Raw genomic sequence first — 20580 nt, 5'->3', positions numbered from 1 at the left:
CTGGGTATTATAAGCAAGAAAACAGAACCCAGATGAAAACGAGGCTCTACAGAGGTTCGAGAAAACAACCACCTTCAACGATATCTCGTGAAGTTGTCATGGAAACGAGAAATGCCAGCACTCCAAGACAACTATAGAATCGCCAAGAAACGGTTTGAAGGTCTGAAGAAAAGACTGAAGAAGGATGTGACATTCACATGCAACGCCATGGGCCAGAAGTTACAGTATGATCTTGTCTCATCGCTAAATCTCCCCTGCGGACTCGGCGTAGGTCGAGAGCCAAGACACATTGGTTCTTGACATACTGCTCGCGTAACACGGGAGCCAGCCACACCAATGTGTCGGAGGAAACACAAGATTATGATTAGACAAGGAAATCCCGGGCGGCCAAACCCTCCCCTAACCCGGATGACGCTGGGCCAATTTTGCGCCGTCCCATGTGTCTCCCAGTCACGGCCGGCTGTGACACAGCCTGGGATTGAGCCCAAAGCTGCAGTGGCACCTCAGCACTCTTTGTTAAATTTCCGATTTACAACTCTTTGTGTAATGTTTATGTCCAATGGCCAATGAGCACCGATACGTTTTCTCTATAATTTATCTTCATATGACAAGGATTGAAAAGTATTTCCCAGTAGATTGTCGACTTGATTCATGAGGATGACCGCTTGTCTAGTTTGTTCGCTAAGATTGTGAAAGTATGATGTTGATAAAATCAGTCCAATCATAGCTACGGTAGATATAATGTGATTTGGCCAATGACCTTGAGCCTTCTTGGATGGGCACTTCTAATGTAAGTCTATGGCAGTGTCCAAGGGGCTTGAATTTTCAATTTCTCCCTGTAGATTTTGCGGTGATGTAGCATCCCCATGAGTGACAGAACACTGAGCCAATCACGGCGCAACTAGAGAACATTATCAACCCTTACGCTCCGTATTGTCCACCGGCTGCCCCACCACCGCAGAAAGCACTGAGCTAGGCTGAAACATCTGCATTTTGGAGCTGCCTTACTCAAGAAAGCAATAAAGAGATTGTATGCATGTTTGTATGAAGCTTTATTAACTCATTGAAACTTTTTTTTACATTGTTTGTAAAATGCTCCACCTGCCCTGAATGACGTGTCGCCACTGTGATCAACAAATAATTGTATATAGAAAAAGGACAGAAAAATGTCTTCCCAAAAACTGAAGATTTAAAACCAAACCGAAAGCCCACATGGCCACCAAACTACAACAGCCTCACGGCGCTACAAGCTGCCACACCCGATTGCCCACACCTGTTCAAGACTTCTTGGCAGAGGACAGTACCTGCCTCTGTTGCTGCTACCTGGGGATGAAATGTCGAAGTGGTAGTGTAGTGTATAATTGTGTTCCTAAGAACTAAACTACCTGGCCTATTCCATAACACTTTGTCATCCAGAGTCATTTAACTGTTAAGGGACAGGTGTCACGTAACCCAGGGCTGAATACAGCGAAGAATGTGTTAGATGACACAACGTTAAACAAACTGTAAAGATGTACCTTTGATTCAGCATCATAAAAGGAAAGCATCTGTCTGTCACAATCTAAGAACACTCCCAGTGTTGTAAGAATGTCTGCTGACATGTCACTCAACACTGAAGGGCTTTCATTCCCAGATACTGGCATTTGAGGGTCATCAGAGACACAATACCCTTTTTCTTTGTTAAATGTAAAAACCCAGAAACCATTCTGTGGGGTTAAAGGTACAACACCAGTTGTCAGAGTGGCTGTGTCTGTGGCTACCCCGACGTACCATGACTGTTTCTCTCGAAATGAATTGAAAATTCCAACATTCCTCACCACCACTTCCCAGTATATCTGTCCGAAGCTGAATTTGTCCTCACTAAGGACATGAGGGGCTGTGGAAACATGAGGTTCTTTTGATGTCTTAGAGTAGACCTTCTTTCGATTTGTCGACACTTGTAGGTACGGATGACCAGGCTTTGGGTCCAGAGTGATGTCCACTAAGAAAAGGAAAAAATATTTTGTGAATTTATTCAGTCACGTGGTTGCTGAGATGGATGTAGTAGGTACAGCCACGTAATAATATTATGTTTGATGTTTTTATGTCCTACCTTTGAATCTTTTTACTTCACCCCATTCTGCAAATGATTAACAAATCAAAATCAGAGACATTTTCTAACCACTAAGCTTATCAACAGAAAATAAATATTGGGTTGCACCACTTTTTTTAATGGGTGTTGTTCAATGAATGTGAATAAACCTGGGAATGACTGTGTTTGTGGGTTAACTAAGTTTTAAAAACGTAGGAGAAAATGTTAAATAATAAAAACGTATGTCAATGTAAACGTACCTTTCGGGACACATTCCCTCTGTGTAGTTGTTTCCTTGGCAGTTTGCGTTCCACATTCTGCACAAATGAACATATTAGTATTGACAAAAAGTTGATTGTCGATGCATCAAATAATCAACCATATTTATCTGTTCAATGGATGATAAATGACTAGCTTGATGCTTGAATTTGATTTCCTATACCCGTAAATTGACGCTTGTCAATTTCTGATTAAATGAGACACGTATTTCATAGCAAATGTAGATATATACATTAAATAATCAACAACACACATAAATACATAATATTCTATACAAAACACAAAATGCTCAGTAAAGTTGCTTTTGCAATGCTAAATGAAATGTTCAGATTTACCTCCGGCAAGAGCTGTTTCTTCTATTAAATGAAAACGGTTAAAAGTAAGATACCAAATATATAGAAAATCATATAATGTGTAGAAATTCACAAAGTAGTCTTGAAAAAAGATAGATGTAATACCTTCAGACCTCTCAGTAGACTCTGTTTTATCTGAAATAGATTGACACTAATATCACTACAGGTCATACAATATTGTTGACATATAGATTATTGACACCATATAATTAACCATATTAATCTATCTAGCTATACAGTATGTTCAACGCTTGACAAATTACTAATTTAGTTAATAGAAGAGTAACACTTGAATTTGATCTCCTTCATCTGGAGATGTGTTAGAAGTTGTGTGCCATACTAAAGAAACAACGTTTTGAAAATAGAAAATCAATCTTTCATTTGAACACCACCTTACTGAACACCACCTTACCTTACTGAGTTTTATTGAATTTTTTTTTTTTCAATTTCTAATCAAATAAGATTTAAATATAAATAGATAATATAGATACACTCTCCTCTATTTAGTATAGCTACATTGTTTAATGTTAATGTTGTCTCTATATGCCAGCATTTTGGATTGGAGATCAAATATTACATTTAATTTTCATAAGTATCTGTTTTACCGTTTAGATATTAAAGAACTTTGTATCTAGTCCCTCCATTTGAAGAATAATCTACGGTGTCATTTTGGAGTCACTTTTATTGTAAATAAGAATAGATGTTACTTTTACATTTAAAAAAATATATATATATTTTACACCCTTTTTCTCCCCAATTTCGTGATTACGATCTTGTCTCAACGCTGCAACTCCCCAACGAGCTCGGGAGAGGCGAAAGTCGGGCTCTCCGAAACATGACCTGCCAAACCGCGCTTCCTAACCGCCCCCTCAACCCGAAGCCAGCTGCACCAATGTGTGTCGGAGAAAACACCGTTCAACACTTTAATACACTATAATTTAATTTGTCCAAATATTTATGACTTCTTCAAATGGGTGGATTAGATACATAAAGTATTTTCATTTCTAAACAGTACAACAGATATTCATGAAAATACCCTCAAATAAAAGGTGTCGCTGTCACCTCATGTGAAATATTTAATCTCAAATTCAAAATCCTGTAGCATAGAGCCAAATTTAGCTTCACTGTCCAAATAAATACAGAGGGAGTGTATACACAAAATAAATATTCAATATAATGTTCACATAAAATAATCAACAAACACCTCATCTTCAGTACAAAACGCGTAAAATGCTCATTCAACCTTTGAAATGTTAAATAAAATATCAGTAAAACAATTAAATAATGTACATCCGACAAAAGTGGCTTTCTCGATTAAATTAAAACATAAAAGTTAAGTAATCAAATATGTTTAAAAAAAATAATGTTATAACACAATATTGAAATACACAAAATAGTCTTGAAAAACTATAGAAGTAAATTCTGGCCTCTCTGTAGACTGTTTTATCCGAAATGCAATGACAGTAATATTAATATAGGTAGCTAGGCCATACAATATTACATTTTTTTAATGTATTGTATCAGTGAGGTTTTTCAATGTCATCATCAAACCTAATATTATATTAAGGTGCAATTCCTAACGCCTAACTTCATTTCGAATTGACGTCTATGCATGACCGTCCCGCAGGAGGCCTTTTTGCCTTTTGGTAGATCGTCATTGTAAATAAGAATTCTTTCTTAACTGATTTGCTTAGTTAAACAAAGGTCCCGACGCTCTTGGTTATTCCCAACACTCTTGTCCAAACGCAAATGCACCTTACTTGCGATAGAGTTTTGGAAATCTTTGGAACTGAACTTTTATATAAAACAAAATGATTAGACAATGCTTAATACCGTTTCCATTTGCCATTTTCTTCAATCTTGAGACTCTGACAAACCCTGCAGGAGGAAGAGAAGTAGATATTGTCAATGTAAAACCACATAACCCATTGTAAATGATAGGGATGGGTGTGAGTGATCAATCAATGCAGTAGTACTTGAAAAAAATGTATGCAACAATGTGTTGAATGAAAGGCATACACTTTAAGCATTGACAACATTACATATAAACACAATGTAAATATGTACAGTATATATGTTTGTGGAGTAGAATAGTCTAGCCACACTATGAAGATCAGTTCTACTAATGATAGGTCACATGCTGTTCACATTTAAATGAATTTGCGTTAGCTTGTTGACATACCAGTTTTTTTGATCCAGATGAAGAGCCCAATAACAGTAGAGACAACTAGCAGTAAAATAATCAGAGTCGTGATGAAGGCTCCAAGACCCCAATGTCCTGTACAAAGAATTTATCAAACCATTTAAAATATTACTTTAAAAAAAAAAGAGTCTTATTTCCCAGGTCTTTCGGTAGATACAGTAACTCAAGACAACATATCAGAGGACTTCACTGTTTCACCTGTACCCGAAAAGCCAGGTTGGACCTAATTGTCATGGGTCTTGGGTATTTGTAATTATAACCAATTTGCCCATAAGGACCCGTACAGACCCGAATGCGACTGGTGCTGTGGAGAGAGAGTGAAAAATTTTACAATTTATGCTGCTGCTCTTGCTTTTCACCAAAGTGGTGCGTGAAACTTGCTGTTGTTTCCGGCCAAATCGCAAGTCATCAAAGCAACACTATAGTAAAAGTAGTCTCCCTGTGTGGCAAGCAAGTTAGGAGATACAGGTAGCTCCAAAAATAAAGAAAACACTGACATAAAGTGTCTTAAAGGGGAATTACGTCAAATTTAAAAAATGTGTCTAAGTTCCTAAACCCTTGTTGTTGGACTGTCTGTCAAAGTTTGGACCTCTCTCACTCAGCAAGGTAGAGCTAGAGTGAACGCTATGTCACAGGGTTATGCAGCCCCCCACTCACTGCATCGCTTTCAAAGAACTTTGTGGAATGACACACAAATCTACAAAACAAATGTACGTTCTGTCACAGTGAAAATACTCAATTCGGGAAGTCCGATCAATTGTGAGATATGGCATATACATTTTATGTCATACATGTGGGTCGCGGGTTCACAATTGTATCTTTTCTGAGATCTAACATGGTCATACCATAAAAATGGTCATACCATGGATCATTTAGCTATTTTATTTTAGACCCTTTAGGTAGCAAAAAATAAAAAATAAAGATTTGATAAAATATTGAACTTGCCATTTATTACTATAGACATGTACTATATCTAGGACATATATGAAACAGAGCATTGTTGAGCATTGTTGAATATTTGTTCCTGATTGTCTAGAAGAGCATTCTAGAATGTATATTTATACCAGATAGCGGGACAGTAGGGAAAGATATAGGGACACCTTGCAATCATGACGCAATAAGCGCCTACACATGCATACCCTACTTGCTACAAAGTTACCGAAAGCTAAACCAACAACCACACAAACCAAAATTGGATACATTGTAAATGCAGGTCCAACGAGGGAAAAAAAATGTAGCTAGCTAGCACTAATTTTTTTTTGCAGAGACATATTTTTTTGGAGCATCTGATGACCTAACATGGTGAGTGATGACCATGAATTTCTCTGGTACTGGCTACTGTTGCAGTCATGACGCAAGTGGTGCTATGATGTCAAATCCTCCGTCGTTGCTAGTTTGACCAGGTGTTTTCAGCAACTGATATTTTTTTATTTGGTTGTCATATTGGCAGGCTTGCTAGCAACAACCTATTTAGCTAGCTTCTAAACTAATGCTTGATGTGCAATGTGATCTCCTTGTAATGAACAGTGTCAAGTGTCCTGACAAGAAGGCAAACTTTTCTAGATATGCCAGGCAAAATAGGGCATTATCAGCTCATTGTTACGGATGTATCCAAATGAACGTTAATAGAAAACAGCTACTTTGCTTTTATTCTGTCTGCTGAGGTTGTAACTGTGTTAGCCGTAGCCGCTAGCTAGCTAGCAAGCAAGCGACTGGGTCTCATCCATAAATATCGAACTAATCGAACAAATGGCTGGGTTGTGTCTTTAGCAAATAAAATATCAGAAAGTAGGAATGTTCTTATATAAATGAAAATATCAATAAGAAAACTGTATTTCTACCTGTAAATGTGTGCTTATAGTATTGTTTTCTTTGGCAACTGTGAACAGTTTGGCCGGGATAAACAGCTTAAACAAACGAGACAGAATACATTTTGCTGTTATTCTGGCTGCAGAGGTAGCAGTAAATAAGGTATAAGAACATTGTCACTGAGTATTTAAAAATATATATATCTATATATTTCACCTTAATTTAACCAGGTAGGCCAGTTGAGAACAAGTTCTCATTTACAACTGCGACCTGGGCATGATAAAGCAAAGCAGTGCGACAAAAACAACAACAGAGAGTTACACATGGGATAAACAAACGTACAGTCAATAACACAATAGAAAATCTGTATACAGTGAGTGCAAATGAAGTAAGGAGGTAAGGCAATAAATAGGTCATAGTGGAGAAGTAATTACAATTTAGCAATTAACACTGGAGTGATGTGCAGATGAGGATGTGCAAGTAGAAATACTGGTGTGCAAAAGAGCAGAAAACAAACAAACATGGGGATGAGGTAGGTAGTTGGTTTGGATTGGCTATTCACAGATGGGCTGTGTACAGCTACAGCGATCGGTAAGCTGCTCTGACAGCTGATGCTTGAAGTTAGTGAGGGAGATATCAGTCTCCAACTTCAGTGATTTTTTTGCAATTTCATCCAGTCATTGGCAGCAGAGAACTGGAAGGAAAGGTGGCCAAAGGAGGTGTTGGCTTTGACCAGTGAAATATTCCTGCTGGCTACGGGTGGGTGTTGCTATGGTGACCGGTGAGCTGAGATAAGACAGAGCTTTACCAAGCAAATACCTATAGATGACCTAGAGCCAGTGGGTTTGGCGGCAAATATGTAGCGAGGACCAGCCAACGAGAGCATACAGGTCGCAATGATGGGTAGTATATGGGGCTTTGGTGACAAAACGGATGGCACTGTGATAGACTGCATCCAATTTGCTGAGTAGAGTGTTGGAGGCTATTGTAACGGTTGTCTTCCTCCTCCTCTGACGAGGAGCCCCGAGGCTGCCCAACCCTACCTGGCTGAATACTCCCCATAGCCAGGCCAGTGCGGCGAGGTGGAATAGCCCGCACTGGGCTGTGCTGGCGAACCGGCGACACCATGCGTAGGGCTGGTGCCATGTACCCCGGCCCGAGGAGACGCACTGGAGACCAGATGCGCTGAGCCGGCTTCATGGCATCTGGCTCGATGCCTACTCTAGCCCAGCCAATACGAGGCGCTGCTATGTACCGCACCGGGCTATGCCTGCGCACTGGGGACACCGTGCGCCTCACCGCATAACACGGTGCCTGTCCGGTCCCCCTCTCTCCACGGTAAGCACAGGGAGTTGGCTCAGGTCTCCTACCTAACTTAGCCACATTCCCGTGTTCCTCCCCATACTGCCTCTCGGGCTTCCAACCGCTCGCCATGCTGCCTCCTCATACCACTGCCTCTCGGCTTTCGCTGCATCCAGCTCTGCCTTGGGGCGGCGATACTCTCCCGGCTGTACCCAGGGTCCCTTGCCATCCAGGATCTCCTCCCATGTCCAGGAATCTGGAGATCGCTGCTGCTTCCCGTTACCAAGCTGTTTGGTCCTTTGGTGGTGGGTGATTCTGTAACGGTTGTCTTCCTCCTGACGAGGAGGACTAATGATGAGGAGGAGTAGTAGGAAGGATCGGAGGACCAATGCACAGAGTGGTAAGTGTCCATATTGTTTAATAAGAATAATGAACAATGAACAAAACAATAAACGACAACGTGACATAACAGAACCGAAAAACTTACACGAAAAAGAATCACCCACAACTCAAAAGTGAAACCAGGCTACCTAAGTATGGTTCTCAATCAGGGACAACGAATGACAGCTGTGATTGAGAACCATACCAGGTCAAACACAGAAATCCCAAATCATAGAAAAAGGAACATAGACAACCCACCCAACTCACGCCCTGACCACACTAAAACAAAGACATAACAAAAGAACTAAGGTCAGAACGTGACAGCTATTTTGTAAATTACATCGGCGAAGTCAAGAATCGGAAGGATAGTCAGTTTTACGAGGGTATGTTTGGCAGCATGAGTGAAGGAGGCTTTGTTGCGAAATAGGAAGCCGATTCTAGATTTAATTTTGGATTGGAGATGCTTAATATGAGAATTTACAGTCTAGCCAGGCACCTAGGTATTTATAGTTGTCCACATATTCTAAGTCAGAACCGTCCAGAGTAGTGATGCTAGGCGGGCGGGTACGGGCAGCGATTGGTTGAAGAGCATGCATTTAGTTTTACTAGCGTTTTACTAGCATGGCAATGGAACATAGAAGAACAAACTGGGTTGCGTCCCTAAATATCAAACTAATCGAACGAATGACTAGGTCGCGTCTCTACCAACCAAAAGATCAGAAAGTATGAATTTGCTTATAAAAAAAAAACAACAAAAAAGTATTTATACTGCTAAATGTTTGTTTTCATATGGTTTTCTCTGGCAAACTGTGGTATAAGCAGGATAAATGCCTCCGTCCATTATTTCCAAAGTAATGTACACAACAGAGGCGTTTATCCTTTACTTAACCACTTTTATTGTCACAAAAAACGACTTACCTTCAGATGAGTCCCGTGACACTTGTGGGTGTCGTACAAACTGAGAACATCATTGCGTTTGTGAGAGCCTCATCTTTCCATAGAGTGGTCATATTAGTTTGTAGCACAAACGGTTAGAACGCTATATGCAGAAGTCGGCACATTGATGGTACTGTCTTCAGACAAGTCCCGTGGGGCTTGTGGGAGTCGTTGAGCAAGACGGAGAACAACATCCTGTTCGTGAGAGTCTCATCTTTCCACGGAGTATTAGTTTGTAGGCCAAACCATTCAAACACTACAGACGTTTTCATGAGAAGCCGGAATTTCAGGGTGTTTCTGATAAACAATGCAGGAGCTCTGCCACTTTCCACCATATATGTGGACGTGGGGGAGTGAGACGCTACCCATCCCAAAAAAAAACGGATCTCTCTAGCTTAAACAGACCGATTTTGAAGGGGATGTTTTATTAAGTTGCGTCAATCAACTCTAATTACCTCAGGAACCACACATGTGGAAGCAGCTGCTTTCAATATACTTTGTATCTCTCATTTACTCAAGAGTTTTCTTTATTTTGTCAGTTACCTGTGAATCAATGGAAGTTGGAATTAAAATGAAGGAATTCAAAGGTAAACGAGAAGGAAAGGTTACAGTTACCAAGATCTGTGGCAGCAAGAAGTTACTGTATTCTATCTTGTGCGAGTCGGCTTTGTAGCTGTTTCTTTCTCTCTCCCTGCCTACACCCGGCATCACTCACTCACTCACTCACTCACTCACTCACTCACTCACTCACTCACTCACTCACTCACTCACACACTGCACACACAGCACAGTCCCTCCACCTGCTAGAGCGGCTCCGTTTCTCTCTCCATCGCGCCTGAACAGCTCCAGTTAATAATTCGTTTTTTTGCTGCTTTTTTTGCTGCTTCCCTCGGATTGAATCGGACCGGGTCTGGTGGTCCTTGGGTCTGGTGGTCCTTGGGTCTGGTTGTCCTTGGGTCTGGTGGTCCTTGGGTCTGGTGGTCCTTGGGTCTGGTTGTCCTTGGGTCTGGTGGTCCTTGGGTCTGGTGGTCCTTGGGTCTGGTGGTCCTTGGGTCTGGTGGTCCTTGGGTCTGGTTGTCCTTGGGTCTGGTGGTCCTTGGGTCTGGTTGTCCTTGGGTCTGGTGGTCCTTGGGTCTGGTGGTCCTTGGGTCTGGTGGTCCTTGGGTCTGGTGGTCCTTGGGTCTGGTGGTCCTTGGGTCTGGTTGTCCTTGGGTCTGGTGGTCCTTGGGTCTGGTGGTCCTTGGGTCTGTTCAGACCGGCACTTTATCTTTTAAGAACTAATTTATTCAGATAGGGGCCCGTTTAGGAAAGCCCAAGGTCCATTTCACAACAGGTCCAAGTTGTGTTGACTGGTTTGTGGGTATAATGAACTTATTGTTACTTTGACTCAAATATTAAATGATAAGATACCGTTTAAGATTTCTGAGATTCTCACCCTCTGTTGGAGCTCTGGGCAGGATTCTACTCTCCTTCTTCTCCTCCTCAGACAGAGAGACTGTACAGGAGAGCCAATCGGTGTCTGAGGGAGAAGACAGCATCCAACTACTGATTCTCACCAAGCCCTGAGGATCTGTTACAGAGAGGAAAAGGGGATATACACACTTACTGACAGACAGACACACACAGCTGTACATAGTTGCAGTAATGTTCCAAAAAAGTGTATACAATAACCTGGAGTGTTCAGTACTTCTCGTCCATTTCTGATCTCTGTCCCCTCTTTGTTTCTCCAGGTGAGTGTAGGATATGGTGACCAGCCCTCTGATGAACAGGTAATGTTCACCCGACCTCCTCCTCCCCTTGCTTCAGCAACAGAGACCACCGGGGTACCACCTAGTACTAATAGACAGAGGTGGAGCAAAGTACAACCAAGAAGACAATGATTGTGAGAATGTATTTAATTGTAAACCTGCATAAAGAGTTGCCACTTTCTCTGTACATTTCAAAGGGAGAGTTCACCCAAATGACAAAATAGCATATTGGTTTCCTTACCCTGTGAGCAATGTTAGACCGCCACGTGTCCATATACTGCTTACAGAGTAAGGAAACCAATGTCATTTTTTAAACTATTCCTTTAAAATAAATTACAATATCCAGAATATTTAATTAACCAGGCAAGCCATTTAAGAACAAATTCTTATTTACAATGACAGCCTAGGAACAGGGGTTTAACTAGCATCTCAGGGATTTGATCTAGCAACCTTTTGGTTACTGACCCAACGCTCTAACCACTAGGCTACCAATATTACAGCGTAATTGCAGTGCAACTGTTCTGTCTGTCCCTCACATACAGCTAAATACAGAGCCTTCAGAAAGCATTAACAGCCCTGGACTTTTTACACATTTAGTTGTTACAAAGTGCGATTTAAATCTATTTCATTGTCATTTTTTGTCAGCGATCTGCACAAAATTCTCTGTAATGTTAGTGGAAGAAAGATTCTTATATATTTTTCTTATGGAAAATAAAACACTAATATCTTGATTAGATAAGTATTCAATCCCCCGAGTCAATACATGCTAGAATCACCTTTGGCAGCAATTAAAGCTGTGAGACTTTCTGGGTAAGCCTCCAAGAGCTTTGCACACCTGGATTGTACAATATTTGACAATTATTATTTTAAAAAATTCTTCAAGCTCTGTCAAGTTGGTTGTTGGTCATTACTAGACAGCCATTTTCAAGTCTTGCAATAGATTTTCTAGCCGAGTTAAGTCAAAACTGTAACTAGACCATTCAAGAACATTCAAATGTACATTTGGCCTTGTGTTTTAGGTAATTGTCCTGCTGTAAGGTGGATTTGTCTCCCAGTCTGTTAGAAAGCAGACTAAACCAAATATTGCTCTAGGACTTTGCCTGTGCTTAGCTCTATTCTGTTTATTTTTATCCCAAAAAATGACAAGCATAAACATAACATGACACAGCCACCACCATGCTTGCAAATATGAAGAGTGGTGCTCAGTGTTGTTGGATATGCCCAAAATATAACACTTTATATTCAGGACAAAAAGTTAATTTCTTTGCCACATTTCTTGCAGTGTTACTTTAGTGCCTTATTGCAAACAGGATGCATGTTTTGGAATATTTGTATTATGTACAGACTTCCTTCTTTTCACTCTGTCATATTGTGGATCATCTACAATGTTGCTGATCCATCCTCAGTTATCTCCTTTCACAGCCATTGAACTCTGTCACCATTAGCCTCATGAAATCCCTGAGCGGTTTCCTTCCTTTCCGGCAACTGAGTTAGAAAAGACTTACAGAGATGGGGTGGTGGTTCAAAAATCAAGTTAAACACTATTATTATCGCACACTTATTTAGGCTTGCCATGACAAAAAGGTTGAATACTTATTGACTCAAGACATTTGAGCTTTTCGTTTTTTAATTCATTTGTAAACATTTCTAAAAACATAATTCCACTTTGACATTATGGGTTATTGTGTGTAGATCAGTGACACAACATCTACATTTAAACCATTTAAAATTCAGACTGTTAACACAACAAAATGTGCAAAAAGTCATGCTGTCTGAAGGCACTGTAGCTACCCATTCCACATTGTCTACACAAGTGGAGTGCGGTCTTCAGTCCCTTACCCTTTACTGTGAGGAAGACACTGGCTTTTTCATACCACTGTGCGTCGCTGACACTGCACACATACTCCCCCCCGTCTGCCAGTGTGACCCTCTCCAGTGTCAGGGACACATTCCCTCTGTCCAGCCCCCCAGTTAGAGACACCCTGCCCTTGTACCGGGGGTCCACAGGGGTCTCCTGGATCTTGTGATCTCTGTACAACAAGGCAGGTTTGTCGAAGTCACCGGACCGGTACCAGCGCACCTCCAATGGCTCAGCATTGAAGAGAGGTGAGAGTTCACAAGGTAGAGAGACTGAGGAGTTCAATGCGGTCAAGATCAGACCATGATGAACCATCAAAGTGAAAACCTCTGGGAAAAGAGTGAGATGTAGAGTTCTTGTAAGAGGGTGTTAGCCATTTATATAGGGCATTACAACATTTTGCTTCATAAGGAACTATACCGCCTGGTCTTAATCCTCTATGAATGTTGTTATAGATTTAGACGAGCAGTTGGATTGCATTAAGTATAGCTCATAAGGCTTACATGTGTTTATAATGTATTATGAAGAGGGCATTCATAAGTGTTAATTAAAAAAGCTAAGACAGTTATATGGAAGAAATCAATGTTTTTGCAACTAGCAGAAAGTTGACATGCTCACCAGGTCTTTGAGCTGCCATGAGAACTGTCAGAGCTGTCAGTGTCATCAACCTCAGCCACACACCTGTGTTTAACGATAGAGGACATCCTATTGATGACAACATCATCATAACTGCAGTTACTATAAAAAGTTGAATCTATTGCATCAATAAACACGTACAGTAGTAGGGTACAACACTGGTATGTTCAGATAAAAAATATATTGAGTAAAACAGACATGCCTCTTGGTAGAGTATAGTGGAATTTCATTCTGCAATGTTCAGTACGTTGCACCCTCCTGAATATGACCCTGGTCATTTGATCAAATTTCACGTTCTGTCTCAAAGCTAAAACCATTAGGTCATACAGTCAATGTGCAGGAACCATTGAACAAATAGACTGTGTTATACTGAACGTTGGACCATGAGACTGTTAGGTTCTAAATATCAGAGTAAGAAATTGACGGACTCTATAAAAGATCCAACCAAGTTGATTCACCCAAAGGATCGAACAACTGAACAGACAAAAACATATTTCCAACAGTGGTAATATATATACCTCAAATTTGGTGGAGTCTCCCCCTTCTCTCTAAACATTACATCTTTATTGATGGGCAGGACCTTAAGTGATACGGGCAATAAACTGTACCTTCTCCCTTAATGTGCCCTGACCTGACCTCGGCCCCTTTCCTCACTAATCTAATCACAACTCTCCATCCACTCTTATCAGTGCCTGCCAACATGTGATCGTTTTCCCTGCACTCAGCACATTCCAAGCTTAATTGCATCCACCATACAGTGCCTTGCGAAAGTATTCGGCCCCCTTGAACTTTGCGACCTTTTGCCACATTTCAGGCTTCATACATAAAGATATAAAACGGTATTTTTTTGTGAAGAATCAACAACAAGTGGGACACAATCATGAAGTGGAACGACATTTATTGGATATTTCAAACTTTTTTAACAAATCAAAAACTGAAAAATTGGGCGTGCAAAATTATTCAGCCCCTTTACTTTCAGTGCAGCAAACTCTCTCCAGAAGTTCAGTGAGGATCTCTGAATGATCCAATGTTGACCTAAATGACTAATGATGATAAATACAATCCACCTGTGTAATCAAGTCTCCGTATAAATGCACCTGCACTGTGATAGTCTCAGAGGTCCGTTAAAAGCGCAGAGAGCATCATGAAGATCAAGGAACACACCAGGCAGGTCCGAGATAATGTTGTGAAGAAGTTTAAAGCCGGATTTGGATACAAAAAGATTTCCCAAGCTTTAAACATCCCAAGGAGCACTGTGCATGCGATAATATTGAAATGGAAGGGGTATCAGACCACTGCAAATCTACCAAGACCTGGCCGTCCCTCTAAACTTTCAGCTCATACAAGGAGAAGACTGATCAGAGATGCAGCCAAGAGGCCCATGATCACTCTGGATGAACTGCAGAGATCTACAGCTGAGGTGGGAGACTCTGTCCATAGGACAACAATCAGTCGTATATTGCACAAATCTGGCCTTTATGGAAGAATGGCAAGAAGAAAGCCATTTCTTAAAGATATCCATAAAAAGTGTTGTTTAAAGTTTGCCACAAGCCACCTGGGAGACACACCAAACATGTGGAAGAAGGTGCTCTGGTCAGATGAAACCAAAATTGAACTTTTTGGCAACAATGCAAAACGTTATGTTTGGCGTAAAAGCAACACAGCTGAACACACCATCCCCACTGTCAAACATGGTGGTGGCAGCATCATGGTTTGGGCCTGCTTTTCTTCAGCAGGGACAGGGAAGATGGTTAAAATTGATGGGAAGATGGATGGAGCCAAATACAGGACCATTCTGGAAGAAAACCTGATGGAGTCTGCAAAAGACCTGAGACTGGGACGGAGATTTGTCTTCCAACAAGACAATGATCCAAAACATAAAGCAAAATCTACAATGGAATGTTTCAAAAATAAACATATCCAGGTGTTAGAATGGCCAAGTCAAAGTCCAGACCTGAATCCAATCGAGAATCTGTGGAAAGAAATGAAAACTGCTGTTCACAAATGCTCTCCATCCAACCTCACTGAGCTCGAGCTGTTTTGCAAGGAGGAATGGGAAAACATTTCAGTCTCTCGATGTGCAAAACTGATAGAGACATACCCCAAGCGACTTACAGCTGTAAACGCAGCAAAAGGTGGCGCTACAAAGTATTAATTTAAGGGGGCTGAATAATTTTGCACGCTCAATTTTTCAGTTTTTGATTTGTTAAAAAAGTTTGAAATATCCAATAAATGTCGTTCCACTTCATGATTGTGTCCCACTTGTTGTTGATTCTTCACAAAAAAATACAGTTTTATATCTTTATGTTTGAAGCCTGAAATGTGGCAAAAGGTCGCAAAGTTCAAGGGGGCCGAATACTTTCGCAAGGCACTGTATATGTACATTCCTCCAACAGATAATCATTAACTTCTGGTGTAGACTCTAGACTATGGCACCCCTCATGTCTCTAGTATAACTGATGATTAACAATATTTCAAGTTTTGAAATCCGAACCCATCAAGACGTACGACAAGTTAAATTACAGTGCTTTCAGAAAGTATTCAGACCCCTTGACTTTTTCCACATTTTGTTATGTTACAGCCATACTAGAAAATGTATTAGATAGTTTTTTTTCCCCTCATCAATCTACACACAATACGCCATAATAACAAATCAAAACAGTTTTTGCAAATGTATTTTTGCTAAAGTGGCTGGGCCACTCAAGGACATTCAAGTACATGTCCAGAAGCCATCCCGGCATTGTCTTGGCTGTGTGGTTAGGGTCGTTGTCCTGTTGGAAGGTGTACCTTTGCCCCCAGTCTGAGGTCCCCAGTGCGCTGGAGCAGGTTTTCATCAATGATCTCTCTGTACTTTGCTCAATTCATCTTTCCCTCGATCCTGACTAGCCTCCCTGCCGCTGAAAACATCCCCACAGCATGACGCTGCCACCACCATGCTTCACCGTAGGGATGGTGCCTGGTTTTTTCCAGACTTGGCATTCAGGCCAAAGAGTTCCATCTTGGTTTTGTCAAACCAAAGAATCTTGTTTCTCATGGTCTAAGAGTCCTTAAGGTGCCTTTTGGCCAACTTTTGTATTTTAGCAAGCGGGCTGTCATTTGCCTTTTACTGAGGAGTGGCTTCCATCTGGCCACTCTACCATAAAGGCCTGGTTGGTGGAGTGCTGCAGCGACTTTTGTCTTTCTGGAAGGTTTTCCCATCTCCACAGAGGAATTCTGGAGCTCGGTCAAAATGACCATCTCCCTGATCAAGGGAGCAGCCAGCTCTAGGAAGAATCTTGGTAGGTCCAAACTTCTTCCATTTAATAATGATGGAGGCCACTGTGTTCTTGGGGACCTTCAATTTTGTTTTGGTAAAATTCACCAGATCTGCGCCTCGACACAACCCTGTCTCTGAGCTCTAAGGACAATCCCTCCGACCTCATGGCTTGGTTTTTGCGCTAACATGCATTGTCATCTGTGGGACCTTATACAGTGCCTTGCGAAAGTATTTGGCCCCTTTGGACTTTGCGACCTTTTGCCACATTTCAGGCTTCAAACATAAAGATATAAAACTGTATTTGTGTTCCTTGTTCTTCATGATGCTCTCTACGCTTTTAACGGACCTCTGAGACTATCACAGTGCAGGTGCATTTATACGGAGACTTGATTACACACAGGTGGATTGTATTTATCATCATTAGTCATTTAGGTCAACATTGGATCATTCAGAGATCCTCACTGAACTTCTGGAGAGAGTTTGCTGCACTGAAAGTAAAGGGGCTGAATAATTTTGCACGCCCAATTTTTCAGTTTTTGATTTGTTAAAAAAGTTTGCAATATCCAATAAATGTCGTTCCACTTCATGATTGTGTCCCACTTGTTGTTGATTCTTCACAAAAAAATACAGTTTTATATCTTTATGTTTGAAGCCTGAAATGTGGCAAAAGGTCGCAAAGTTCAAGGGGGCCGAATACTTTTGCAAGGCACTGTATATGCATGTGTGTGCCTTTCCAAATCATGTCCAATCAATTCAATTTACCAATCCAATCAAGTTCTAAAAACATCTCAAGGATGATCAATGGAAACAGGATTCACCTGAGCTCAATTTGGATTATCATAGCAAAGGGTCTGAATACTTATGTAAATACGGTATTTCTGTTATTTATTTTTAATACATTTGCAAAAATGTCAAAATACATGTTTTTGTTTCGCATTATGGGTATTGTGTGTAGATTTATGTGAAAAAAATATATTAATCTGTTTTAGAATAACAAAATGTGGAAAAAGAGAATGGGGTTTGAATATGATCCAAATGCACTGTACTTAATGACTGCTGTCATAACTGCTATAAAAACATACACAATGGCAGCCATTGTTGAAATATATGTTTCCTCCATAGAAATGATTTTAATTATAACAGTCGGAAGTACATTTTTTTGTATTAGTATTATTTTTTGGTAGATAATAATGTCAAAAAAATGTATTTGAACTAAGTCCTTTGGTAAAACTTAATTAAGGAGACAAGCAATAAAATATAACATTTTAATACATTTACATTTTAGTCATTTAGGAGACGCTCTTAGCTAAAGCGACTTACAGTTAGTGCAATCATCTTAAAATAGCTAGGTAAAACAACCACATAGTACGACCTTTCATCAATAAAGCAGCTATGTCTTATAAAGCATAATGTCATAATTGTCGGGCTCCCCGACCAAATTCACATAGAAATGTGTTTTTGGTCTGTCATTCTCATTGAAAGCAAGTCTAGGTTGTTTTTACACTTACATGCGACTTCTGCTATCAGAATATGAAGATTGTAGGCCAATGCTACAGCTATGACTTTTTTTTTTAAAAGGAGGTTCTGACCCCCTTTCATATTTCTTTATGGCTTTAGTCTGTACAGCGGGAAGGTAGAGATGGATTACAGATAGCAGAGGCATTAGCCTTTGCAGAGTTGCCAACAACTGGAAATTCCGGTTTTCAGAGGAGAAGAGAGAGCCTGTGACATGACTTCTGCTTTTGGACGTTAAAAGGGGAATTTCACTCAAAAACTATATTTTTTCATTAGTCCACTCTTGATACAGCCCCAACATGCTTTGCATGTCAGCAGTCAAGTTGTCAAGATATATGCCTTTTAAGAAGAAGAGTGTCTCCAGCCACATGAACATGACGATGCATAATGTTGCAAAGGAAAAAAATACCAAAAGATAGTTTTTGAGTGATATTTCCCTTTAACAAGGAGACGCTCCGTCTTAATTCCTAACATCACGTTTACTGAAGAGAACCTCCCACGACAGTTTTTAAAAATTCTCATCAAGACCAGAATGTGGATGATCTAGTTTCAGGCATTTATTTTCTACGTTAGGTTTGTAGGGGCACAGAGAAGTGGCTGAGACTGGTTTACAAAACCAAAAGTAAAAGAGGCAAAAAACTCATCTTAAGAATGAGACGCATAGAAATAGCGCACATAGAACAGATCTAGGGTTTCTAGGTCGTGTCTAGACTTGACAGTTCATGCAGATTTAGTATTCTGATCATAGAGTTCTGTTCATGGAACTCCGAACGCGTCATGCATCTGTTGTGTAGTAAATATTTACATTTTTATTCTGATTTTAATTTGGTTTTTGTTTTTCCAGTGAAGCATGTTGCATTGCATTCCATGTCTGAAATATGCTGTATAAATAAAGTTTGATCGTATTTTATTTGGACCTTGCGAAATGTGGAAGCCATACCATCCACTCACTAGGTGCAATGTAAGCGCCTATTACCTTCTAGCAGCTGGCGGCTCGCTAGGGCGATGGGGATGGTGGATGGGTATTTCAACTGCAGTCGAGCTTCGAGGCTTATGTGTTCAATCCCAGTGCTAGGCACTTGTTTTTGTGTGTGTGTTTTTTAAAGCCTTTCCCAAACCTAAATTGAACCATTTGGAATGAATGCCTTAACTTAAACTTTAGTTTAACTTTTGCCGCGTTTGACTGACAGCCAAGATACGGCACCACATGGAGGAATTATGTTACTGCAGTTAAGCCAGGGTTGGCGTTTTATTTGGAAATAGGGCTGTGCAGTTTACAAAATCCTAGCCCTGTCACATGACTATACAGAAATAGGGATATATAATGAGACAAGGAGAGGGAGTGGACATACACGGCCTAGAAACAGTAGATATCTTCTATGTGCGCTATTTCTATGCAGCTATTTCAAACAGCTGAAAATACAATATTTTTGGTTATGGAAAAGATTATTCACAGCTTTTTAGATGGTACAATGATTATATACACTATAATTGCTTGTTTGCTACATAAATTGTAATTTGGCAAAACTGTTAGAATTTTAGCAACCAGGAAATGGAGGAGTGATTTCTTCATAGTGCATCTTTAAACCAATGAAGCAGCATCTCTTTCTAAATACAACTAAACAAGGGGAGGAGATGAGAGAAAGTGAAGGGAGATACAACGTTCTTCAAACAACGGCAGCAGTTTATCTAGTGAAATTAATTTCTACCTGAATGCATGATTCCTCCTTCCATTTCCAGCTGTTGTAACATCAAAGTTATCTTCGGCTATGGAATCCTCAGATGACAATGTGACATATCCACAGTATATTTTAATTCTACTTTGTAATCAAAAATGAAGATGGAGCAGCTTCTCCTCTCTCCTGTATGTCCACTCCCTCTCCTTATCTCATTATATTCCCCTATAAAAAAAAAACTTTTGTGGTAGGTTCTCTTCAGGAAATGTGTAGGAGGAGTTAAGATGGAGTGTCTCCTTGTTAAAGCGAAATACCACTCAAAAACTCTTGGTATTTTTTTTCATTAGTCCACTTGTCACGTTCTGACCTTAGTTCCTTTATTATGTCTTTGTGCTAGTTTGGTCAGGACGTGAGTTGGGGTGGGTAGTCTATCTTCTTTTTTCTATGTAGTATTTATGTGTTTGGCCTGGTATGTTTCTCAATCAGTGCCAAGTGTCATTCGTTGTCTCTGATTGAGAATCAAACTTAGGTAGCCTGTTTTCCCAATTTTGGTTGTG

At 40.4% G+C, this 20580-nt stretch overlaps 1 protein-coding gene across 1 annotated transcript; it reads right to left on the bottom strand.

Moving 5' to 3' along the window:
- Positions 1-1028: 1028 nt before the first annotated feature.
- LOC110534368 (butyrophilin subfamily 3 member A1) lies at positions 1029-20309 on the bottom strand. Its single transcript, XM_021619206.2, has 12 exons — positions 20057-20309; positions 13559-13621; positions 12922-13269; positions 11006-11170; positions 10770-10904; positions 4886-4981; positions 4537-4581; positions 2809-2838; positions 2686-2706; positions 2332-2388; positions 2093-2119; positions 1029-1981 (listed from the first exon to the last, which is right to left on the bottom strand). The coding sequence occupies exons 1-12, from the start codon at positions 20097-20099 to the stop codon at positions 1419-1421; spliced, it is 1593 nt and encodes a 530-aa protein (XP_021474881.2). The 5' UTR covers positions 20100-20309; the 3' UTR covers positions 1029-1418.
- Between the last annotated feature and the right edge of the window lie 271 nt (positions 20310-20580).

Source organism: Oncorhynchus mykiss, chromosome 10 (genome assembly GCF_013265735.2).
Source record: "Oncorhynchus mykiss isolate Arlee chromosome 10, USDA_OmykA_1.1, whole genome shotgun sequence".
NCBI classification, from domain to species: Eukaryota; Metazoa; Chordata; class Actinopteri; order Salmoniformes; family Salmonidae; genus Oncorhynchus; species Oncorhynchus mykiss.
Note: the sequence above shows the minus strand (reverse complement) of the source record. Positions and strands in the feature narration are given on the sequence as shown.